Source organism: Myotis davidii, unplaced genomic scaffold (assembly GCF_000327345.1).
Source record: "Myotis davidii unplaced genomic scaffold, ASM32734v1 scaffold384, whole genome shotgun sequence".
Taxonomy (NCBI): Eukaryota; Metazoa; Chordata; class Mammalia; order Chiroptera; family Vespertilionidae; genus Myotis; species Myotis davidii.
Window position 1 is genome coordinate 379,047 of NW_006295385.1, and position 26,332 is coordinate 405,378.

Genomic DNA, 26,332 nt, shown 5'->3' on the forward strand with positions numbered 1-26,332 from the left:
AGGGTGGCATCGCAACCTCCCAATCCGCCCTGCTCTGTGCATTTTAGGGGACAGTGCCCCAACTCCCCAGTCGGGCCTGCTCTGAGCCTGACCAGGGATTGGGCCTGCCCTCTGCCACCCGGGAGCAGGCCTAAGCCAGCAGGGCGTTATCTCCCGAGGGGTCCCAGACTGTGAGAAGGCACAGGCCGGGCTGAGGGACCCCCCACCTTCCCCCGCAAGTGCACAGATTTTTGTGCACTGGGGCTCTAGTTTAAAAATAATAGCCCAAAGCCCATTCCAGAGTAGATATCAAAATTTTGTTTTTATGAAGTAAATAAAGTTAAAGGTAACTCATTCTATGTTAATTTCACATTCTTTATTATTATGGAAATATAATGTAGTTATGCTATGAGACTTTTGGATATAGTTGATAATTAAATTTCTTCTGGGTAAAGATCTGTGACTGCTTAAAAAAGTTGTTCCAAATCAGACAGGGAGTAGAGGAAAGGCTGTGGGAGAGAGCTACCTCAAACAGTGGTAGAAAAGCGCTCACTAGAGGGACAGGGTAGCCCGGTGAGGAGGGTTGGGAGAGGTTTCTTGCTTTTCCAGTGCTTAGGAAATTCTGATTTTAGTCCAGTTCTGTGAGTATCATTGCTTTTACTAATGAAAGTTATTTCTTTTCTCCTTTGCAATCCTCAGTACATAACAATTGGTATGTTTAAGAACTAGGAAACATTATTGGTAGATGCTTGTGTTTATAAAGCACTTCTTAGCAGGTGGGACATTGCTGAATCTCTTAGCAGTTGAATGCCATCCATACATGAAATGGGATGCCTTCCACTCTTTTTGTAAAACCAGCATTTTTCTAAGGAGATTGTTTTTTTTAATGGAATTTTGCTATCTTAATAATTTTATGTATGTATGGCTTTATCACAATCTTAGGTGGAATATTTCAGAAGCCATACTTCTAAAACTGACTTATTTGTATATATTTTTGAGTTCTCTGTCAGCTATAATGATTTTATTATTAGAATAACTAGAGGCCCGATGCACGCAATTCATGCAGGGGCTCTGCCCTCACAGTCACGGTGGCTTGCTTTGGCCCTCGCAGCCCCGGCATCGTCTGGAAGGATGTCTGGAAGGTCGTTCAGCTGCCCAGTTTAATTAGCATATTACGGTTTTATTATTATAGATATGTAAATTTGGAGAAAAATAATACTGAGCAACTTTTTACAGTGTTCTTTTATCCATGGTTGTAGATACAGATTTTTCTTTTAAAAAATATTTTTATTGATTTGAGAGAGAGGGAGAGAGGAAGAGAGAAACATCAACGTGAGAGCAGAACATTGATTGGCTGCTTCCTGCACACTCCCTACCTGGGATTGAGGCTGCAACCCAGGCCTGTGCCCTGACCAGGAATCAAACCAGCAATCTTTTAGTGTCCAGGAAGACACCCAACCAATGGAGCCACACTGGCCAGGGAAGATTTTTTAAAGAAAAACAGTATTAATTGGAGAAAGCAACATGAAGAATTTAAAGTATAATTGGTGTTTTGACTTTTATAACTTCTTTAATTTTTAGAATAAACAAAATTTTTGGAATAAAAATTATTTAAGGTACATGTAATTAGTAAAGGTACATATAATTAGTAAATGCAATGTATTTTATGGGGATGTATACAAAAATCATAAACAATAACAAGAACCATAATCGTACTTACTATTTTTCTATTCTAGATATTTGAATGGTGGTATTTTCGCAAGTATGGAACATCATTCATTGAACAAGTCTCAGTAAGCCACTTGCGCCCCCTTCTGGGAGGGGTTGACAACAACTCCTCCAACAATTCTAACTCCAGTAATGGGGATTCAGATTCCAACAGGCAAAGTGTCTCAGGTATGAAAAGTCCTTCTATTTGCAGCAATTTGGTTACTAAATTACTCTATGACAGTAAGAATGTTGTTATTTAAATATTAAACTTCAGAGAAAAATTCAGCTTATTTTCCCAAGGAGTTGGCAACCTCTACCAGAGAACTATCATATAAGCCTCCCAAGGAAAGGAATATTTATCTTGTTTAATTTTATTTTTCTTTCATTTGATTTAGATAATGGTCAAAATTGCAAACTTGAGTCTCCAGCCTTCTTGTCCCTAGTTTCTCAAACATTCTTGAATGTATCAACTTTCTTCCATGCCGATTATAGAATTTTATGTCTAACTAGAGCTGATAACATTGCTCCTCTGCTTAAAAGTCTTCATCGGTTCTCATTACACTGAAGATAAAGCCCAGATTCCTTCGCACAGCATAAGCTGCTTCTAACTATTTTTGCCTGCCTGGGCTTCTGTCACAGTCCTGTCTCTCTCCTTTTTATTCCTTGAACATGCCATGTTTTCTGAAGACCTTCTGCCTAGAAATCTGTCTCCCTGTCTCCTGTGTTTGCTTAACTTTTACAACACAACTCAAATGTTATCTCCGGAGAAGCCTTCTGTGATAGGTTGTACAACATCTCTCCACATTTACTGACTCTTAATATTTTTACCTGTAGGAACATTTATCAAATTGTACTAAAATATTTTTTGTTAATGCTCACCTGAGGATATTTTTCCATTGATTTTTAGAGAGAGTGGAAGAGAAGGGGGGAGACACAGAGAGAGAAGCATCAATGTGAGAGTGACCCATCAATGGGTTGCCTCTTGCACACCCCCTTACTGGAGCCAGGAATTGAGCCTGCAACCAAGGTAAATGCCCTTGACTGAAATCGAACCCAGGACCCGTCAGTCTGAGGGCCAACGCTCCAACCACTGAGCCAAAACAGCCAGGGCAAATTGTACTATAATTTTCTAACTTACTGTTTTATTATAGTACCTCTAGCATTTTGCAGTATCTCATATCGTTGAAACTCAGTGAATGAATGAATGGGCACATACAAGGCCTGTGTTTTCTCCACCCATAAAAGAAGAAGGAAGAATATAATTTTATAGTTTGGTCTCATGATCAGCTCAGTAAACATTTCCTAAGTTCCTAATATGAACCTGGGCTTGCACAGGTTCTTATAAATAATATGTTCCCATGGAACTCTTGTGTCTACTGATGGAGACAAAGTGATTAAGTTCTCTGACTGTATGAGGGGAGCATCCAGTGCTGTGGAGAACAAAAGAGGGGTTCTCTGCTTCTTGAAGGAGAGGGCACAAGTTCTGAGACTCGAAGAATGAAGAGGAAGAAATTAAAGAGCTAGGTTAGATGTTTTTTTCTTCCTCCCTAGAATAACTCAGTTCACATTTCATAGGCAGCTGATTAAGCTCAAGTAGCATTGTGTATATATTTTATTCCGAGTGTTGATTCAATGCTCTTTTAATACACCTTTGCCAGCCAGCCATGAGTGGCAATGGGCACCTCTAGGTACACATTTACTTCTTCCTAAAGGTTACATGTATAAGAGTTGGTGTACCAAGGTGACAAAATTATCTGGGACTTTGTAAACTCATCCACTTTGTGAAAGAAACAAAAAGAGACCTCAGCAAAGTGAACCATCACTTTAACCAGCTACTCTAATGAGTGTGGCATATTATGCTAACGAGGAATCTTGATCACTCAGTAATCACCACATAAGCAGTTGTGGATAGTTGCCATCACTTTGCATCTGCTCTGAAGACCTCAGAGATTAAATGTGCTCTTGCCTGATTACTATAGTCTTTGAATGGTACAGAACATTGTAGAAAATTAACAGATTGAAAGCAGAAAGCAGCCTCATTTGAGGCCATTCTTTATTGTGAATACGTGTTTATTTTCATTAAAATTATCTCTCTAACCAGTTTAAATCTGTTGACATCATTCCTTAATGCAATAAAGAGCTCATGCTCTTCTTATTGTCGTTATAATTTTTCTGTCTCTCTTTATGAATGCCTTGAGTAAACCTTATCTATTGAATAAGAGCCCTTTATAAAAATACTAGAGGCCCGGTGCACGGATTTGTGCACAGGTGGGTCCCTCAAACTGGCCTGTGCCCTCTCACAATTCGGGACTCCTCGGGTTTTGAAACCCGGCAGTCCGACATCCCCCTGAGAGATATAGCAGTGCCAAAGTGACAGGTGGCCAGGGAAGAGCCCCAGCCGGGGCTGGGCGCAGCTGCACTGCCACCCATCCCAGCCCTGTTGCACCTGCCACAGCCACCGCGGCTTGTTAGCGCTACCATGGAGGTGGGAGAGGCTCCCGCTGCCACAGCTGCGCTCGCCAGCCATGAGCATGGCTTCTGGCTGAGCTATGTTCCTGCTCTGGGAGCGCACTGACCACCAGGGGGCAGCTCCTGCATTGAGGGTCTGCCCCCTGGTGGTCAGTGCATGTCATAGTGACCGGTCAACCAATCATTCTGGTCATTTGGTCATAATGGTCACTTAGGCTTTTATATATATAGATAGTCCACAATAATAATCATGGAAATTCCCAGTTTTATTTGTACTGAGTTATTACCTGGTAAAGACTGAGCTTTTGAATATTATTCAGTTCCACTAGCATTTATTAAATATCTACTACTATGCATGAAATATTTCTATTCATACTATATAGTTATATTTAGGCAAATTGAAATTATCCTAAGCATTTTAAAAATATATTTTTCTATTAATTTCAGAGAGGAAGGGATAGGGAGAGAGAGGTAAAAACATCAATGATAAGAGAGAATCATCCATCAGCTGCCTCCTGCACACCCCCTACTGGGGATTGATGCCCTGACCAGGAATCCAACCGTGAGCTCATGGTTCATAGGTCAATGCTCAACCACTGAGCCACACTGGCCAGGCATAAGTATTTTTAGAGCTCAGTCTGCACAGTTCTCCTTGACATTTGGGTTTCTAATATTTGGCTAACTCAGACCAACAAACATGTATGTATGATGGTATGGAAATACCAGATACCATGGGAGTAATACCATTTTCTCTTTTTTTTCTTTGGGTGATTTTTATTTTTTATTTTTAAAATTTATTTTATTGATTTTTTACAGAGAGGAAGGGAGAGGGATAGAGAGTTAGAAACATCGATGAGAGAGAAACATCGATCAGCTGCCTCCTGCACACCCCCCACTGGGGATGTGCCCACAACCAAGGTACATGCCCTTGACCGGAATCGAATCTGGGACCCTTCAGTCCGCAGGCCGATGCTCTGTCCACTGAGCCAAACTGGTCAGGGCTGATTTTTATTTTTAAATAAAAGTATTATAAAATTGTCTGTGCTTATCTCTATCCTTAATCACTTTCTATAGTCTGGTTTCAGCTAAGTATAAAAGGAAAAGTAGGTCAAAACTGAGGGTAATAAAAATATTTTGTTAAAATAATTTGTTTAAAAATTCCTATTGCCTTAAAAATAATAAAATGACTGTTGCCTTAATAACAGAAGGGTGAATCTATTGAATTTCTTGGCACATCACAAGACAGTTCTTTGCTGAATCTTCCATGAAATACAACATGGCTAACAAAGTCCCATTGGGCATTGGCAAAGACACTTGAATGACATTGCTTATTTGAGAAAATCATTGAAAAAGCTAAAAATAAACTGAAAATACTAGTTATAAACATTGGTCTATATGAAACTCATAGTCTAGCTCTTTTTATAAAGAATAATTTGTTTTGATTAAAAGCTGAAAGACCTGGCCTACATTAGAATAATTTGGGGTGGGGGGAGTGAGGAGTGGGAAGTTTGTGATTGTTTTAGGGCAGTCTGTTCATGTATTTGTTTAACATTTGGATCAGTGCAAGTTGACCTGAGTGCAGACCCTCTCAAAATTTGCAGTGATCTTTATCTTAATATAGCCAAATTTTAGATTGTTTGACTTAGGTCAATATTTATGAACATTTCACTTGTTTTGTGTTATTTGCTATTTTTCTCACAAATACACAGTTTCTGATAAATCCTACTGATATATTTGCTATGTCATCTGCTGCCATTTCTTAATTCAAGTTAGCTTTTGAGTTGATGATGCATAGGGATTTAAAACATGGCCAACCTCTCCCTGTCTTAAGGGAATAGATTCTCATGGCCCAATAACATTCTAAATTTGGGTTTATGGAAACATCTGCTTGATAATTTTCCCTGTTCTCAAATAAGATGCTATAAAGACAAGATTTGCAGTGCTCAGTTCCTTCAAGATATTTGGAAAAGTGCAGGGTGTTCCATCACGTGAGAAGTATCTTTGCCAAAGTCAAGTTTAAATTCTCTGAGACACTTTAATAGCCTCTTGAATAGAATTGGATCTTTAGACAAACTGGTTGTAGTCATTTGGCTTCCTGTCACCAATCATCTCATTTTACTCTCATATAATCTGTATAAGGTATTTATCTTTTATCTAAAACTTTAAAAAAATTTCATATGGAATTTTAAATTACAGTATTATATCACTAGAGGCAGTTCAAGCACTGATTAAATACAGATAATAAATTAAAGAAAAGCAATGGGTATGAAGAAACTCATGTAGAGGGCTAAGATATATTCTAAGACCTTCATAGACCTTTAATTCTCATAACACTAGAGCAAATAATTTTCCCCATAGAAAGCCATATAGTTCAAATAATAATAACTAACATTCGTAGTGCCTACTATCAGCTTTACATGTATTAACTCATTTAATCCTCCCAATAACCCCATGAAGCAAATATTATAATCTCTATTTTACAGTTGAGGGAGCTGAGGTACAGGAAGGTTAAGTCATCCGCCCAAGGTCACATTGCTGGTAACTTGGATGGTTTTACTTCAAAGTCCAAGATCTTAAGTACTTACTCAAAAATTTAGTCCAGATCCTCTGTGAGGTCTATAAACTCAAGACTAATGCAATTATTAAGCAATTAAACAGAATCATTTGATTAAAACCCTGTACTCTATTATATAACATTATTGCTGACGTGACATTAGCCAAAATACAGCTCAGTGGCAGGATTGCTGATGTTTGAGAGCTCAGGCTCTTGGGTCAGTCCATTGAGGCCCTAATCTCTCCATTGCTTACAGATTGTGACCTTGGGCAAGTCACTTGAACCTTCCTTAATATCTTAATTTTCACACATGGAAATAATGATCGTATCAACTTCATAGAGTAGTCTTCGGATTAAATGAAATCATGCAGCAATATCAAGTCAGAGGACAACCATTTGGCAGTGTTCTCCATTTGAACTGACTTCTTTATGAATCTGATGGGAAGGACTGAGATACGGCCGAGGGTTCAGCTAGGTTATTACTAGTTCAGTGACTCATTGTTATAACCAGGCCTTTCAGTGCTTACATTTCAGATATATCCCTCAGCAAAACTGCAAATTGCTACATGTCAAGGACCCTGGGAGTTGCTCTCCAATAGTCTCAATCAGGGGAAAACCAGTTTGTACTTGCCAAAATCTGTGTATGTGTTGAAAATGATTCTCTTAGCCAATGCTTATTACTTCTTTTAAAATATTTTGCCACTAAAATTTATGTCTGGTATAGATTAGATTTCCAGTTAAATGGTGAACATTAGTCCCTGGTGAACATTTATTCACAATTTCCACATTATTTGGTAGGGTTGATTGATTTAGGGAGTAACATGTTTTTGAATTGAAAGCTACCTACATGTTACGTTGTGACTTCTAATAATTGTTTAAATAATTATTTTGAAACGTTATGAAAGCAGTTAAAGCTTAATTATTTAAGATAATGAATATTTTGTTATTCTTGATGATTGCTTAAAATTTACCCATATGATTCTCATTTCTGAAATTGACTTGGTTGGGGTTAATCTTGTTTTTAAAAAAATATGTTTTTATCGATTTTAGAGAAAGAGGAAGGGAGAGGGAGAGAGAAACATTGATTGGCTGCCTCCTGCACTCCCCTTACTGGGGATTGAGCTCAGAATCTGGACATGAGCCCTTAATTGGAATGAAACCGGTGACCTCTCGATTCATAGGTCATCACTCAACCACTGAGCAACACCGGCCAGGCAAATCTTGATTGTTCTAACATATCTGTTGAACTTTAGTTCGGGCTCTTTTCTGTTATACTTTGGAGCTAAAATGTTTAAAAGTATTATTCTGATGAAGGCACAGAATTTAAAAAATTTGATGTTGTAGGGTAACGGGTCTGTTGCATACAGTCGGTAATTGTTGGACACTCTGGACACCAGACTTTAATCTCAGTTAATGTGAACCTTGGGAAATTATGTAGCTTTTCTATGCTTTACTCTTTACTTCTGTGAAAAGGGCCCACTATATGCTCCCTTCACTAACTTATGTAAGGGTTATAAATAACTTGAGCTTTAAGACCTTTTATCAAAAGGCTCAAATGAAAATCAAGCTTATAGCTGTAACAAAAGTTGCTGTTGCTATTGTTCATGATAATATTACCATCATGGTCAGATGTTGAACTCTGGGAAGAGATGGTAACTTTTAGTATAAGAAATCTTCCTAGGCTATGAATTAGTAATTTACATATTTGAGGACCCCAGGAGTGGGATATATATATATATGCCTAAGCGACCATTATGACCCGTCGAACAAACAACCAGTCGACCAGTCATTATGACAATGCACTGACCACAGCCAACCTCCCACAGCTGACCAACCTCCCGCAGTCCCTCCCTCTGGCCGGCTGGCCCCGATCAGCCCCAATTGCCCCAATTGCCAGCCAGGCCAAAGGATCCCACCCATGCACGAATTCGTGCACTGGGCTTCTAGTATATAATAAAAGTGTAATATGCTAATTAGACCAGATGTTCTTCCGCATGACCTTCCAGACAAAGCTGGGGCGGCTGGAGGGAAGCATGGGTTCTGGGTACCAGAGGAAAGCCAGTGCCGCAGCCAGTGGAAGGAAGGCCTGTTGCATGAATTTCATGCATCGGGCCTCATATGTATGCGCGCACACACACACACACACACACATATAATTTTTTTAATTTAGGGGGAAAATGTTTTCAGAATTAAATAAGTTGTATGTAGAATATTTTCTTCCATGTTATTAAAAGTCCCATGACATTAGAACTTTTTCATTTTCCTGAGAATTAAGTTCTCTTTTTCCTTAAGTATTGTGACAAAGGGAAAGTCTTTGGTTCTCTCAAAACATTTGTTCCAGCTATAGAGCTTCTTCAGTTGACTGTCAGATAATGGTTCAGTGCCCTTCTTAGTTTTCTACCAAGGCTCTAGAACTTCCTCTTTATAATAAACTTTTTTTTTTTGTAATACGGGGCCTAGTGCAGGGACGAATGCATAATAGCTCCTCTACATGTTTCAACCACACAGTCCTATGAGTGATGGATAGGCATTCCAGAGGAGTAACTGAATCTGAAAAGGCATGAAGTAGGCATCATCGAGATGAGAAGTTTTAGTAGGGAATGGTGAGAAGGAAGACTGAAGAAAAGATGGGAGCATTTAAAGTCCTTGGTGATAGGTACTATTTTTTTTAATATTCTTTGTGTTCTACACAGAAACTTAGCATCCTATTATGACAAGGGAGAAAAATCTGTTCTGTAGGCTTTGGGAACTAAGTGTTATTCTATTATATACTGCTTTTCTTTCTCTAATTGCATTCTTGCCTGCATGCCGAAGTCTGAACATGTCTGTCAGCAGTTGCGGGCAAAGACTTGACTGTAGACTGCTGCAGATGGAAGGAAGCATAGAGGACATGTTTATTGTATCAGGGGCACATTTTAAACTGAACTATTAATGATGTTAGCAAGCCCTTGAAGGAGTGTTAGTTAATTTTGAGTGCCTCTAAAGAGTATTGAAATGGTTGGTATTAATGGAAAATTTGGAGTTTATCTTCTTTTGGAGATAAACTTTTGTGTCTTAAGGAATTTATTCCTCAAAGGCACAAATAAGATAAGAAACTTGAACTCTTCTGGAAAAAACTTTTACCTCTAGAGACCTGAGTTTAATTTTCTGACTTAAGTCTTCATATTCTAATATGTTTGGCATTTTTAACCTTTGTCCATATCATGAAACCATCAGGCAGTCTGATATTTATGGGTTAGGTTCCCTAGAGTGATTCCAAATTAAAGTTTTTTGTGGTAAAGATAAGATTATGAAATAGAGCAGCAAAGAAGAAATTAGTATAGTTATGATCTAATATGAAGTGAAACTTTGACATGTGTTCATATTTGACCTCTAGATTGCTTATTCTTTCTTATTTTTTAATATTTTTTATTAACTTTTACAGACAGAGGAAAGAAAGGGAGAGGGAGCGAAAGATAGAAACATCGATGAGAGGGGAAACATTGATTGGCTGCCTCCTGCATGCCCCCACCTGGGATCATGCCTGCAACCTGGGCATGTGCCCTGACAGGGAATCAAACTGGCAACCTATTGATGCATAGGTTGACTGAATCACACTGGTCGGGCCAGATTGCTTATTCTTAAAGGAAAATTATACCTTCCCTGCACCCTCAATTTGAAGGGTATAGCTAATGAAGATGTTTCTTACATATTTCGTCATGTTTTTTTTTTATCATTCAGAACATTTTACATTTTTTACACTCCTATTTTCTAAGGTTCAAGGATAGTTGAAGAAACTGATTACAGACCACATGTATGACACCAATATTAACAATGATTTTGATTTTTTTACTACTGTGTTTCAGTTTAAATAATATTATTGAGTCCTTTTTTAAAAAATTATTTTTTTATTAATTTCAGAGAGAAAGTGAGAGGGGGAGAGAGAAACATCAACGATGAGAGAAAACCATTGATCGGCTGCCTCCTGCACACCCCCAACTGGGGATCGAGCCCATAACCTGGGCATATGCCCTTGACTAGAATCGAACCCAAGACCCTTCAGTCCACAGGCAGATACTCTATCCTCTGAGCCAATCTGGCTAGGGTTTGAGTCCTTTTTTATGAAAGGTGAAGACTGCCCATCTCCCTCTCCCGAGTTCTTTGTTTTAGTAAATTGTATTCCTTAAAAAAAATTTTTTTTTAATTACAGTTGATATATAATAACATATTAGTTTCAAGTACATACAATATAATTATGAAGTGATCACCCCAATAAGTATAGTACCCATCTGACACCATACAATATTCCAATATTATTGACTATATTTTCTGTGCTGTAATTTATATCCCCACGACTTTTTTATAACTGGCAATCTGTAGTTCTCAATGCCTTTTTTTTTTTTTTAAAGTTCAGTTCCCTAATAGAAGGCATAAAAAGTATTTCAGAGTGTTTCTAGCACCCCCTGCTGGCTATATTTTGGCACTTCCTAAATAAATATAGCATCTTCAGATACTGCACATCTTCAGATAATACTTTAGGTATACCTACTATTCATGCAGTAATTTTTATTTAGAAATACTTTTATTTGCATACAATATATAAAGTTGGATTGAACTTTTACTTGAAGATAGTTTGCTTTATAATTTGCCAATTGATATTTGAACGGTGCTTATCCTTCCGGTCAATATAATGATATATTTGCTGGAGACAAATTAGTTGCCATAACCTTTTTACTAATATTTCAGATGAAATTCATTGAGGGAGAGGCATCTCCCCAAATGTACCTGTTTTGTTGTAAATAATGCTACCATGAGCATCTTTGGGCATAAACCTGTGTGTATGTTTATTGTATGCTAACTACAAAACTTGTAATATTTATGAAGTTTTAAGAAGAGCACTTTGAATCTTGAACGACATCCTCTGAGGAGGAGCTGGGAGTGGTAAGGACCTAAGAATTATAATAGCCACAAGGACAATGATCATGGTTGTTTGGCTCACCAGTATGATTCAAGCCATGATCTGGCGTGTGCTAATGACACCTCTTAGGGACTTCTTGTTGGGGAGAAAGGTAATTATTTAAGGGAAGCATGATTTTTTAGTTAGTGCCATGTGAAGTGAAAGCCACTGAATTTCAATTTCTGAGGAATACAGTTCAAAGATTCTGAACTGAGCAAAGATCATTTCCTAAATGACAAGTTAAGCTAAGTGACAGAAAACTTAGGGCCATTGTTTATAAATAGTGAGCAAATTTTAAGTGCAATCCTGTGATAATTTAAAGATACATTAATCTCTTTTAAATAAAACATGTCTTCATGTTATGTGTACACCCTTCATTCCATATTTTTAACAATTTATTGCGCTCGATTGTGTTCCCATAGTGCTTCATGTTTTTCATTTTCACACTGTATTGTCATAATGGTTACCTCTTCAGTGCTCATTGGATGGATGAGAGGGTGAGTTGGTGGTGGGTGCGTGAAAGAATGGATACTGAATGTAATAGGACTAAGGGTAGAATCTTAATGTCTTATCCATGGCCTTTAATGTTCCTTTGATCTCTACAATAATTGCTTACTTTTATGCGTATATATATTTAGGTGTGTTTTTTGGGTGAACACACACACATGGATGTTTTAAGTACTATTAACTAATTTTATTTTCTAATAAAACATTATTCATCCAAAGAAATGTAGTATTTTGAATCAGTAGAAAGTCTTATTCATAGGGTGTCTGTTAGTTTGTTACCCTCGCACTTACTATTAACAGTCCTAAGAGCTAATGATTGACTTTCCTAAGTTAAGTCCTGTGATTCTAAATTTTTATGGTCCTTCTATAATAAAGATGTATAATCTATTAGTACATGATGACATAATGATGTTAGTATGATGATGAATGCATCTGTCTAGGTAAGCAATGTTAAATGCTTTAAAACGATTTAATTTCATGGCCTTTCTCCCTACATTAATGTTAACTGTATTAATTATCCTATCAATCCTTTATGACAGTGTAAAAGCATTTTGGTGAATTATCACAAAATCAATATGACATAGACCCCTAATTAGAAATCTAGGGCTCTTTGCATATTATACTATAGAGCAGCTGTGGGCAAACTATGACCCGCGGGCCAGATCCGGCCCATTTGAAATGAATAAAACTAAAAAAAAAAAAAGACTGTACCCTTTTATGTAATGATGTTTACTTTGAATTTATATTAGTTCACACAAACACTCCATCCATGCTTTTGTTCCGGCCCTCCGGTCCAGTTTAAGAACCCATTGTGGCCCTCAAGTCAAAAAGTTTGCCCACCCCTGCTATAGAGCTTCAGTTTTGTTTATTATATATAAAGTTATTATAAGATATATTTTAGAGTAACAGAAAGTACTTCTACCTATAACTTTAGAAATAAACTTATAGAATCTATTGAGACCTCTTGAAATGATTGTAGAAGTTATAAACTAGCTGATTTTGGCACATACCTTGATTTAATAAGTGAAGAAACGGGCTCAGAGAGATTAGGTGAAATTTTCCAAAGTCCTGGTGCCTGAGCTACATTTCCTGATTAATCAATCACCCAGTTTTCCCATGTTGCTTCCCTTGTAGAAGATAGAGAATAAAATTATCTTATCAATGCCAGGAAGGGTGTTTTGCTGAATTAATTAGCTTGTAGCTGTAGTGTCTCAGAACGATGTGTAACATTTTAATATTTCTCTTCATTGCAGAATGCAAAGTATGGCGAAATCCACTAAATTTATTTCGGGGCGCTGAATATAATCGGTAAGCATTTTGACAGTTTGGGAAACAAATGAGTAATTCAGAGAGCAAAGACAGCATCAAATGTTTTTGCTGGTTCATTTAGGGGTCATTGGAAGAGTCTGTTTAGGGCTTCTATTCTTTGATACAGTCCTCAAATGTTTTGATTTTTCTGTTGTAGAAATATTTTAGCATTGAAATTGGGATAATGTACAAAAATATGTAGTTTTTGGAAAGTTTTTATTATAGTCATTCTTTTCATTATATATTATACAGACAAAATATTTTGAAGCTTACCTGGAACATGGTTATAAAGATGCCACAGAAGTAATGTTGAAATTTAATTTTGCAGAGTAATTAGGCAAACCAGAATTGTCTTAGCTTTGGGGAAATCTGCCTGTAATATTAATTAGGGAAGGTTTTCATTAGCTAGTGCTAGTAAAGTGTTAACCTACAAATATAGGAAAATATTTCTGCTGATTCTATCCTTTCTTCCTAAAGAAAGAATAAGATGATTAAAAAATATGTATATTTTTATTCATTGGAAAAGCTGTTTTAGTACTCAGTTAATGGTTTATATTTCACTTCCTATGCAGATTAATATTTTGTAAGCCATGCTTTCCTTTCTCAAAGGTGTCTGACTCTTTTATTTGCCCTTTACAGGTACACTTGGGTGACAGGACGAGAACCCCTTACTTACTATGACATGAATCTCTCTGCCCAGGACCACCAGACGTTCTTTACTTGTGACTCGGACCATCTGCGCCCTGCAGATGCAAGTACGGAAAATCCTTTAGTTCGTTGCTGAATGAGAGGGTTTTTTTTGTTTAAGTAGCAAGCTTATTACTTTTAGAATATCTGCTCTATAACACCCAAACACCTCCCCAAGGAATAGGTACTTCTGGTCAAGATGGCTGCATAGTTAAACACAGTACTGCCTCCTCCTACAACTATATCAAAATTGCAACTAAACTTCAGAACAACTGTCATTCAGAACTGCCTGAAATCTGACTGAATGGAAGTCCTACAGCTAGGGAATTAAATAAGAAGCCACATCAAGCCTGGGTGGAGGGGTGGAGATGTGTGGAATGGGCTGATCCTGTACCCATGTGTGGCAGATTAGGAGGGATATGTCAGCTCCAGAGGTCCTCCTGAGGAGCCAGGGGTCCCAGCCCACACCAGGCCTGCCAGCCCAGGGTTCTAGTGCTGGGAAGAGAAGTTCCCATAACCTCTGGCTATACAAACCAGTGGGGATTGAAGCTGAGGGAGACAGAGGGCTGCTGGAGCCCCAGAGAGTTCCTCTTAAAGGGCCAGTGCATGAACTTAGACTCATTTCTACTGAATGCTGGGGCAGCAGCTTGGAAGGCACCCGGCACAAATGGGGAGGAACTGAATCATCTGGCATTGAGATAAGAGCTGGGGGTGGAGGGAGCAGCTTTCTCACAGACAGAAGTGCTGGCAGAGGCCATTGTTAATTTTCTGAGCCCTTCCCCGACAGAACCAACAGATAGGTGCCATATATGAGACCCCGTCAACCTGGCTCACACTGTTTGTCCCTCCCTGGTGATTCCCTGAAGCCTCACACCACCCAACTTTTGGGCCCACCCAAGCTGTTTCCAGTGGCTTTTTCATACCAATGGCCTGTCTTGGCTCATGCTGCAGAGTTTCCTAAATTCTCTCCAAAAAGCAGTATCTGGCCTCACCGAGCCCCATACTTCTCATTAAGTGGCCCCAGGCCTGGCACTAGTGGCAGCCGACCTTGGTTCACAGATTGGCCTCATCAGGGCACCTAAGTCCAGCACAAGTAGCAGCCTTCTGAAGATTCCTTTGTAGCTCATGCCGGGTGGCCCTGGGCAGAACATGGGCAGCAGCTGACCTTGGCCTACACCTCCCGGAAGGCCCCAATGGACAGCCTCAGAACACATCGAAGTATCACCACCCAAACACCTCCACAAGCTACACCTCAAGGGGTGTACTTAGCAGGCATCAGAGCCTTGCTGAAGAAAGTCCTGCTCTGTGAGGTTGAACCCTGCACAGCTGCTCCTCCACAGTGGTCACAGGTTGGTGGTTGTAGGTAGTCCTTGTAGCTAATCGGACTGGGGAAAATCCCTCTCATTTATGTGCCAATAGCAGTCAAGGCTCAACTACCAGAGGAGGGTGTACACAGACTACATTGGGGGTGCACCTCAAGTGCCCAGATTAGGTGATTAGGGAGGGAGTGCCACTGAATCCTACAGAACACCTACCAAGCATGGGAGGTGTAGCAGCTCTATCTAATACCTGGAAACAAACAAAAGGAGGCTGCCAAAGTGTTGGGAAACGAAGAAACACATCCCAAATGAATGACTAGAACAAAACTCCAGAAAAAGAACTAAACAAGATGGAGATAAGCAATCTACTAGACGTAGAGTTCAAAACATTGGTTATAAGAATGCTCAATGAACTTAGGGGAAGAGTAGATGAACTTCAACCAAGGAATAGGAAGCATAAAAACGGAGATAGAAAACATAAAAAAGAACCAGTCAAAAGTGAAGAATACACTAACTGAAATGAAGAATAAATTACAGGGAATCAATAGTGGAGTAGATAAAAGCCCAAGATCAAATCAGAGATTTGGAAGATAAGAATCAAAAGACATCCAATCAGAACAGCAGAAAGAAAAAAGAATTTAAAAAATATAAAAGTTTAAGGAACCTCTGGGACAACTTCAAGCATTCCAACATTCACATCATGGAGGTGCTGGGGGGAGAAGAGAGAGAGAAAGAAATTGAAAACTTGAAAAAATAATGACAGAAAACTTCCCTAACCTGATGAGGAGCATAGACATACAAGCCCAGGAAGTGCAGAGTTCCAAACAAGATGAACCCACACCAAGACACATAATAATTAAAATCCAACAGGTAAAGACAGAATCTTAAAAGCAGCAGGAGAAAAGCCATTTGTTACTTATAAGGGAGCTTCCATAGGACTGTCAGCTGATTTCTCAGCAGAAACCTTGCAGACCAGAGAGGATTGGTGAGAAATATTCACAGTGATGAAAACAAGGACCTACAATGAAGATTGCTCTACCTGGCAAAGGTATCATGTAGAATTGAAGGACAGATAAAGAGCTTCCAAGATAAGAGAAAACTAAAGGAGTTCATTACATGAAATGTTAAAGGGTCTTTTTAAAAAGAAGTAGCAGCCCAGGCTAGTGTAGCTCAGTTGGTTGTAGCGTCGTCCAATGCACCAAAGGTTCTCGGGTCAATTCCTGGTCAGGACACATAACCAGGTTTTGAGTTCAGTCCCTAGTTGATCCCTGGTCAGGGTGCAGCCAATCAGTGTTTCTCTCTCACATCGATGTTTCCCTCTCCCTTCCTCTCTCTAAAAAAAATGAATAAAAACATATCCTCTGGTGAGGATTTAAAAAAAGAAGGAAAAAAAGAAAAATATTAACATTAAAATGGCAATAAATACATATCTATCAACAACTGAATCTTAAAAACAAAACAAACAAGCAGAACAGAAACAGACTCATAGTTACAGGGAACATTTTTATGGTTGCCAAATGGGAGGAGGTTGGGGGGATGAGGAGAGGTGAAAAAGGTGAAGGGATTAAGAGGTACAAATTGTAGCCACTATGGAGAACAGTATGGAGTGTCCTCAAAATACTGAAAATGGAACTCCCCTTTGACCCAGTGATCCCACTTCTAGGAATATATCCCAAAAAACTAGAAACACCAATCAGAAAGGATATATGCACCCCTGTGTTCATAGCAGCACAATTTACCATAGCTAAGATTTGGAAACAGCCCAAGTGCCCATCAGCAGAGGAGTGGATTAAAAAACTGTGGTACATCTACACAATGGAATACTATGCTGTGGTAAAAAAGAAGGAATTCTTACCATTTGCAGCAGCATGGATGGAAGTGGAGAGCATTATGCTAAGCAAAATAAGCCAGTCATAGATAAATACCACATAATCTCACTTATTTGTGGAATATAATGAACAACATAAACTGATGAACAAAAACAGATCCAGAGACACAGAAGCACTGATCAGACCATCAAACCTCAGAGGGAAGGTAGGGGAGAGTGGGGGTAGTGGGGAGTGATCACCAAAGGACTTGTATGCATGCATATAAGCCTAATCAGTGGACACAGACACCAGGGGGTGAGGGAATGAGTCGGGGTGTGGGGGTGGGGTAATGGGATATGTAATACCTTAATCAATAAAGAAAAAAAAGAAGTACAAATTGGTTGTTACAGAATTGTCATGGGGATGTAAAGTACAATAGGGAATATGATAGTCAATGATATTCTAATAACTATGTATGGTGCCATATGGGTGTGAGACTTATCATGATGATCACTTAGTAAATGATGTAATGTCTAATCAGGGAGGTGTACACCTGAAACTAAAATACTAATGTATGTCAATTGTAATTGAAAAAATTATTTAATAACACAAAAATTAAATTGGAGATTGACTAGTGGAACTCAGAATTCTGATACCTAAATAAAGGCTTTATCACAATGAGGTAGTGGTGTAGAAATAAGTCCCCTCGTTATAATTTAAAATATTATTTTTAAATATTCCAAGGTTGGATTTACATGTTTTAAATATTTATAAATCTTATATGAAGTGAATTAAATCCTTGGTTGAAATAGGAGGAAGGGTCATGTTTTCCTAATGATATTCTGGTTAGAAATTGGGAGTTAGTGAATCCAAATGGTTAAAGAGTATATTATAGAGATTTATATGTCTATTTATTGATTCATTAGAATTGAATGGGGGCGGCCCCCTTCAATTGGAACCCATATTTGTTTTCCGTCCTAGAAAAGAATTTGTTGAGCATGCATTTGACACTGCTTGAGTTATAAATAATCCTACTGATATTTTTGATATTACCAAACGTAAAGTAAATAGGTGAAAAAAATCTTTAAGAAAAGGAATACATACATACTCCTAAGAAAATAGAAGATAAAAAACTATAGAACAAAGTAAATAAGGAGATTGTTACTCTTTTTAAAATGGTACTCTTTGCCATGGTGGAACATCATAGTAAAAAACATATTTCAAGCATTGAGCTTCCCACGATATACTCACAAACTACTTTGGTATATGAAAACTACGTTTGCAGCAAACACTGGAAACAGGTACACATGTTAAGCAAAAGCCTAATGTACTTTTTCCTGATCCAACTGATAATTCTTCAGATGTTTTTAAAATGTACTAATATCCAGAGCCTGTGACAAGTGTTTGAGGAAATAACTAATAGAAATTATGTTGTGTCTGTGTAGAAGGAAGAAATTAGAGCAATCTCATCTCAAAATGTGTACAATATGTATTCTTTAACAACAAGCAGCATTAATGAGCAAAATAAATATTAAATGTCTGTTAGAGTGCCTCTTCTTGATTAAGAAATCTTAATCAAGATTTTTTCTAAGATTATAGAAGACAAATTAGCCTTTAAGATTTATTTTATTTACTTTCCTTGCAAAGTCTATTGAGACAAGTCTAGTGTTAGTGTTTCAATTAGCTCTGTATTGTTTACATGTAGCTGTGTTTTGTTTACACCTGTATGCACTCATAGAAAAAGTGTGCATTAGTAGTAGGTACAAACTACTACCAAAGTCTATTGAAACAAGTCTAGTGGTTTATAAGATTTAGATCTGTAGTTTTGTGAGCATAAGAAAGTTTTGATATCAGCAATTGGAGGACAGTTGAATAGCACGTTAGAATGTGTTTGTGTGACTTGGAGGATTGGGCTGATCCTCTTGGTAGTGAAAAATTCCCCTGTAAATCCAAGCCTAATGCTACTAATTCAGCTGTTGTCCTGAACTGAGTCTTCCTAATTATATGTATTGATTGACTTGCTTTTTTTTCTTTTTCTTTTTCTAAAATAGTAATGCAGAAAGCCTGGAGAGAGAGAAACCCCCAAGCTAGGATTTCAGCAGCTCACGAAGCCTTAGAGATAAATGAGTAAGTGGGGAAAATCTTGCTTTTAAAAGGGAAAACTTATTCTTTGCTGAATGTATAGAGTTGCCATTGATAGGATACTAATATTAAACTATGCATTTGAACTTGAGAATTATTTTGGGAACATTAGTTTATAAAAAGACTTTTTGTGAAGGTGGTTTTAGTAATTTTAGAGAGCAATTCAGTGGTTTGCTGTGATGCTAAATTAAATCCTTTAAGGGCTATCCATGGGATATTGTAAGTACATAAAATAAATACTATTCTTTACATACCTAAAACATTTTGACAGGAAACTTTTACAGGTGTAGAATGCTCATCTGTGCCATCACAATTTCTAGATAGAACTTCTGCTAGTGGGGAAAACATAATAAAAACCTAAGGTGAGAAAATTACACTTTTAAAAATACTTCAAGATCAAGGCAGAGATAAGAGGAAAGGCTGTGCCTGGTGTTGTTAAACAATCTATGGGTTACCAAGGAAGACTGGGAAATCTCTTCTGGAGATCTCAGAAAATGAGAAAGATTCTTGCAGTTGGAGTCATAAAAGCTCAGGGTTGGCAGAGATCTTAAAGGTCATTTAGCTCCGCCACCCATCTGGTGCTTGAATCACCTCGACACTCGCCCAGCCAAGTGGTCATTGTTAAACTATTTTATGATTTTTTTTCTGAAGAAGGTTACAGAATCTTCTTCAGCGATCTCAGAAAAAATACTCACTTGAGAGTTGGAAATCCTGCCATTATAACCTGTTGATCTATGTGGTTTCTGATTCTGTTGTGCAACATATTTATTTTCCAGTTTCTTGTCATCTACAAAATTGATGTCCCTGCCTTCTGTGTGTCATCCATGTTTCTGATAAAAATAGCAGCGTCAGGGCTAGCTCCCTGGGACATGACATGTAGAAATCATCATCCTTTGGTATTGTTCAGTTAATTACTAAGCCACCATGATTCAGCCCATACTCCTCCATTTTTATTTTAAGAATGCCAGTGTAGCTATGGATCTTTGATGGATAGTAAGTCTATTAGAGTAAATTAGCTAGCGCAAACTGATTGGTGTAGTATTAGTGAACTTAAGCTAGCTCCAGTGTTCACTTTCTTTTTAAAATGCTTGGAGACTATCCCTTTCATAATCCATTAGAATATCTTTCCAAATCACTGTTCTGTAGTTTGGGAAGTCTGCCTTCTTCCCCCTTTTGAACATGTATACTACATTGGTCATCTCATCTTCTAGTACTTCCCCATTCTTTGTGAGTTCTTAACTATTCCTTGGCCTGCCTGTTTGTTGGCTTCCTGGGATTTGCCCATCCCAGTATGGCAGTTGATTTAGGATAGATTAGTTATTTGCTAGGACATCTTTTTACCCATATTAGAGTTTAATTTCTTCTCCCCCTTTCAGTCTGACAATCATTCTCCTTAATGGAGAAGCCAGGAACAAAATAGGAATTAGAAAATATTGCTTTCTCTTTATCTGCTGCTCCTAACTATAAACTTTCCTTGATTTAATGTTGCTGTGTTGTTGTCATTTTGTTTATTTATTTTTGTGATGATTTTGGAGAAATGGGGATGGTAACAAGGCCTTAAACATAATTTAAAAACAGGGAATAAATGGTTGTCTTTAGCATTTTTTGTTTTGTGTTTATTTTGTTCTGTAAGCTTAAGCTAATTTGAATTTTTAGCTCTCATGACATTATTCTTATAAGCTCATTTCACTCTTTTATAGTCCTTCATTACACACCCTGTTTCCATCTTTTTTTACATGTCCTTTAAAAATCTGACCTTGTGGAGATCTCTGTGCAGCCATATTGGTTACTTAACTGTCACCCCTCTTTTCTTCCTGAGAGGATCAGCGTGATTGTAGTTACAGTTGGACATTTGGACACTATCCAACATTCTTAAACCATTTTCCTCCTGCGTCTCATGTCATTGAGTCATACCTCTTTTCTTTGAATTTTTTGAAGTTCACCTTACCCTCTTTGATTACCCCAAACTCCAAAAGACACAGTAACTCTCTCTGAATGTTCCTATCGATTTTCATTTCACCAACTATTTTTTTCTTCTTGGTCAGAATTAGGTCCAGAGTTGAAGTTCCCCTAATTGCTTCCTCTACCATCTGGGAGATAAAATTGTTACCAAAGTAAGTCAAGAACCTGTCGGGTGCTCTACTTCTAACCAAATGAGACTTCTATCAGATATCTGGATGGTCACCACCCCCATCACCTCATTTTCTTACATCTGTATGTGTATTGTGTTGTGACAAGGATGCATCATCTGTATCTTCCATTGAGCTGAGCAGTCTGTTCTGTATTGCCCAACCATTAGCACTTCTATTGCTCTTTCTTTTCTCCTTCACTCACAAGCTCTTAGCATGTTTCTACCCCATAAATTTTCACATAGATGTATGTTTTCTTGGCCAGTAGTGCTACTCTGCCTCTCCTCCTAAAATACTATTTGTAATATATAAAAGGCTAAGTGACCATCTGACCGGTAGCTATGATGTGCAGTGACCACCAGGGGGCAGATGCTCCGACAGGTAGCTATGACGTGCACTGACCACCAGGGGGCAGATGCTCAACACAGGAGCTGCCAAGCTGCAGTGACTTGGCAGCGGCAGTTCTCAGGTGACGCACCCCGGAACCAGAGAGGAGGGAGCTTGATTTGGGGGTGCATCACCTGAGAACCGCCCTCTCACAATCCTGGACCCCTAGGGGTTGTCAGAGAGCTGGTTTCAGCCTGATCCCTGCAGTTCAGGCCGAGGGAACCCACCTGTCGGAGGGACCCTACTTACTCTGCAGCCACCCTTCGAACCGTGGTACCACCCCAGGTGCAGCCAGTGGGGAGAGACTGTGGGAGGTTGGGTCCAGGGCTGTCTAGTCTGTCTTGCTCAGTCCTGCCCTGCCGGCCACCTTCTAACTAATTTCCTTACAATGTGCACGAATCTGTGCACCAGGGCACTAGTTTGTAATATAAATGACCAAAGCAAGCAAGCTAGCTCCAACCTGTCTTGAGTTTGCAGTCCACCAACTATAATCTTACAGCTAATTCCTCAGATACTGTATCTACCACTCGTATTATAATCTCAATTTTCACTTCATTACCTTTGACCCATATAGCCTTAAGTATTGCTTCCTAATGCCTATACCATTCTTTTCTCTGGTGAATTATTGGGCAGTTTCGGTATCATCATTGCTCTTACCAGGTTATATCTACTGCCCTCCAGAGTAATTGGTTTACAGCTTTTTTCTGGGCGTTTCCATCCCTATCGCACATTCTGTTTAAGCTTCATTGACCAGTCCTGCCTGAAACTGGATGGACTGGCTAAGGACTTGTAAGACCCCTCCTCAAGGCTAAGATGAACTAGTAACCTAAAACCTCACATTAGCCATCAGTTCAGCCTCCTTTTCCTAGCTGGCCAATGCAGTTTATGAATAGTAAAAGTAGCATTTGGTTTTATTTTCTGTTAATTTTCTCTCTTGTGGTCGGATGGAGGTTCCGTTAAGTAGGGAAATGACCACAAGAGAGACCGTGGAGAGGATTGGAACCAAAAGGGACCTGAGCAGATGAAGGCCTGTGTGGTCGTCTCTGGCCTCCACATTTCTCTATTACACTCTTTTTCTTTGGCAGTTGGATTGTTCTTATGTGGTTTAGAAGGTTTAAATTTCCAAGAGTTCCCCTTGTTCATTAGTTACCTGCTTACCCTTTCTGGCTTCCTACCTTAGAGGAACAACATTAGATTTTAAAATCTTTTTAAAATCCTGATTTCTGGACCTCACCCTCCAGAAATTCTGTTTCTTTATTACTAATGTTGTGGCCCTATCCCATAACAAAGAAACAGAATTTCCGGAGGATGAGGCCCAGAAACCAGGATTTTAAAAAGATTGCCAGGTGATTCTAATGTGCAGCCAAGGTTGAGAACCACTGGTTTAAGGTATACTGAGCAACAGGTGGTAGCTATTATTGTTAAAGGCATGAGATTTAATTTTTGTTTGCTACTGAGGCTGAATCAGATTTTGAGCTTTTCAGAAATAGCAATGCCTGGAGGTTCTAGTGTTCTCTGACATAGAAAATCAGTGCTAACAGTAATGAGATGTTGAGTGCTGTTTTTTTCAGCGAGTAACTTATTTGATTTCTGAATCTGTGTTTGAGAATAGAAACTCTATAATTAGTAAAGAGAAGTAAACTTATATATAGCACCTCAAACTTTGAGTGTTGGAGGAGATATTTAATAACAGCTATTATCACTATTGTTAGTTGACTTTATTGAGCATGTACCACATGCTGGCTACTGTACTGAGCACTTTACATCCCCTTACTTCACCTTCACAACAACATTGTGAACCAATAGATCCCATGTTGTTCTCTCTCCATCAGGGAGGCAGAGTAATAATTTGCCCAAAGTGACACACTAATAAGGGGCAGAGTCCACATGTGAGCCCCATGCTCCTAACACTGTGCATCCTATCTCTTAAGCTAAAATACATTTCTTTTGTACCATTACTTTGTGTCAGCAACTACAAATGGGTGCATGAACCAGTTGGCCGCTCTGCATGTTTTGGCGTTAACTCCTTGCCCTTCTGCATGCACTCCTACAGTTATTACAATGTCCTTGAATTTGTAATTAATGGTGGCTATTATCTGAATGGGCAGGTGTGCAACTGCTTATATTCTCTTGGCCGAAGAGGAAGCAACGACCATTGCTGAAGCAGAAAAGCTATTTAAGCAGGCCCTGAAGGCTGGAGATGGCTGCTACCGGCGTTCTCAGCAGCTACAGCATCATGGATCCCAGTATGAAGCTCAACACAGTAAGGTTTCTTCCAGGTTGAGGTGTTGGGGATCAGAATTGTCACATGATTAATCAGAGAAAATTTTCAGGCCAGTTCAAAATATGATTCTCCTAGATGGGGATAAATACTGGTTTTTGCCTTTTTTTATTCTTGTTTTTTCCTTCCCATAAAAGTGCAGTACATAATTAACTTACAGCTTCATTACTGTTTGGATTAATGTTCAGATTCTCTTTTCTGTCCATAGATTCCTAATTCTAAAAGTAAATGGTAATAACATTTAGTGGTAACCTTTTTTTTCTCCCTAGAATTTTTTTTCATATTTCTGTTTACCAAGTGCTTCTTTGTCCCATAACTTTAAGTCCTAATTGGGAAATAGCACTTAAATTAGTGTTAATGTTATCAAAGGTTTTATTTTATGGGTCTTTTATAGCATGGGCTGAAATAGGACCATTAAGAAAATAACAGTTATTGGTGATTGTCTCAGAATTTAGCTCTTATTTAGGAAGCATTGGTGTTGACTTCCAGAGAGAAAGAGGAAGAGGAAGAGTTCCTAATTTATCTTATTTTCACTTTAAAAATGATGATTTCTTTTATTTAAGATAACTTTAAAACGAGACCTTTAACTGCAGTATACTGAACTGAGAGTCAGTAATGTTTTGGGGGAATGGTATAAAAACAGGACTACAAAATCGTTTCTGAAGCCCTCCCTACCCCCCCCCCAACCCCCCCCCCCCCCCCCCGACTTGTCAGTTTCTTGATTGTTTAAACTGAAATTTAGTAATCCTCGTGAGAGAGAGTGTTTTCATCGTCCATCCTGACTTTGGGTTATTTCCTTAAGGTGGAATTTCTCTCACCTCATTTCTCCCTCGTGCCACTTGGAGCATAAGAGTGTATCTCCTTCATATTTGCGATTATAAAATTTAATATTAGTGTTACACTTGGATTTGATGCAGAAACTGAGTGCATTACTCCCTGTGACTGAGTAATTACTCATTATGGCCTGTGTATACATGAGTAGTTTCACATTAATATATAGGTTTTTATTTATATTTTGCAGTAAGTATATGTAAATTAAGTATCTAATCACCAAATGCTTTTAAAAGATATGTATAAGAATAAAATTTGATGACATATTAGTGTCATTTTGTAAACTAAATGAGGATTAATACATAAAATTACATAGCCTATAATTTAAGAAATTTTCTTTATTTCTTTTCTTCTGTATATTAAATCCTTTCAACCTATTGCCTTAATATATCCAAAATATATAATCACATCTTTAAAATAATTTGTAGGTACTTGGCAGATTTTCAGCACACATCTTGTTCTCATTGTTTAAAACTTGAGAAGTTAGGACTTTAGCCTTAACATCTTTTAATAGCTGCATATTGTACATGTACTTAATCTATAACAGGTGTGTCATATTTTTCACAAACATGGTAATTTTATTGAGGATTAAGCACATGTATGTTCTCACTGGTCTGGAAACATACCCAAAAGGACATATAATTAAATAAAAGATTAAGATAAGAAGTTGTTAATGTACTTTTTAAGAGCCATTTTGGTGACTATTATTATAACTGTTTAGCTTGTCAGTGCTTTCTCTAACACTAGGATAAGTTTTTCATTTTGTTGCATACTCTGTTGTCATATCTGGAATGTATTACATTGCCATCTAAAATCGACTGCTTTGGGGACCTGGAGATGATTATGATGTCACTAATGTTTGGGAAAGAATAATATAAAACAGAAGTTCAAAATGAGGCTTCTCTAGACTTAATGTCAAGAAGGAAAAAAAATATTCATTAGGATGCAACCTGAGATTCACCTCTTGCCTCTTTACCAAAAGTATGCACACTTGCAGAATGTGGAATTCTTGCTTGTAAACCGCATGCATTGTGGGTATGTTCGTTTTCCCAGCACTTGGTGGCAGATGATTTTATTTATCAAATACTGAACATCCTAACTCAAAAGCATGGATTAGAGAGTCAGTCACATGATTTGACCTTTGGAAGTTCTAAGGACTTTCACTTTACTCTGTTAGCAGAGCTGTCAGTTTTCCTGGAAGTAAGGAAAAACTAAGAAGCAGTCTTTTCTATCTGAGATTTTACCTCGAAGGCCTGGTAAATGGGCCTCTGTATTTCTTCCTGCT

At 38.2% G+C, this 26,332-nt stretch overlaps 1 protein-coding gene across 14 annotated transcripts in view; it reads left to right on the forward strand.

The window, feature by feature from the left end:
• ST7 (suppression of tumorigenicity 7) overlaps positions 1-26,332 on the forward strand; it is a 240,475-nt gene that overhangs the window by 89,956 nt on the left and 124,187 nt on the right. For 9 of the 14 annotated variants that reach the window (XM_015567992.1, XM_006770008.2, XM_015567991.1 and 6 more), the window contains 6 exons: positions 1,716-1,875; positions 13,409-13,463; positions 14,103-14,218; positions 19,329-19,404; positions 21,465-21,533; positions 24,044-24,198. In XM_015567992.1, coding sequence (XP_015423478.1) covers positions 1,716-1,875; positions 13,409-13,463; positions 14,103-14,218; positions 19,329-19,404; positions 21,465-21,533; positions 24,044-24,198 — 631 coding nt within the window. Of the gene's footprint in view, positions 1-1,715; positions 1,876-9,220; positions 9,369-13,408; positions 13,464-14,102; positions 14,219-19,328; positions 19,405-21,464; positions 21,534-24,043; positions 24,199-26,332 lie in introns of those variants that run through there. The other 5 variants (XM_006770007.2, XM_015567995.1, XM_015567994.1 and 2 more) reach the window with 3 other exon arrangements.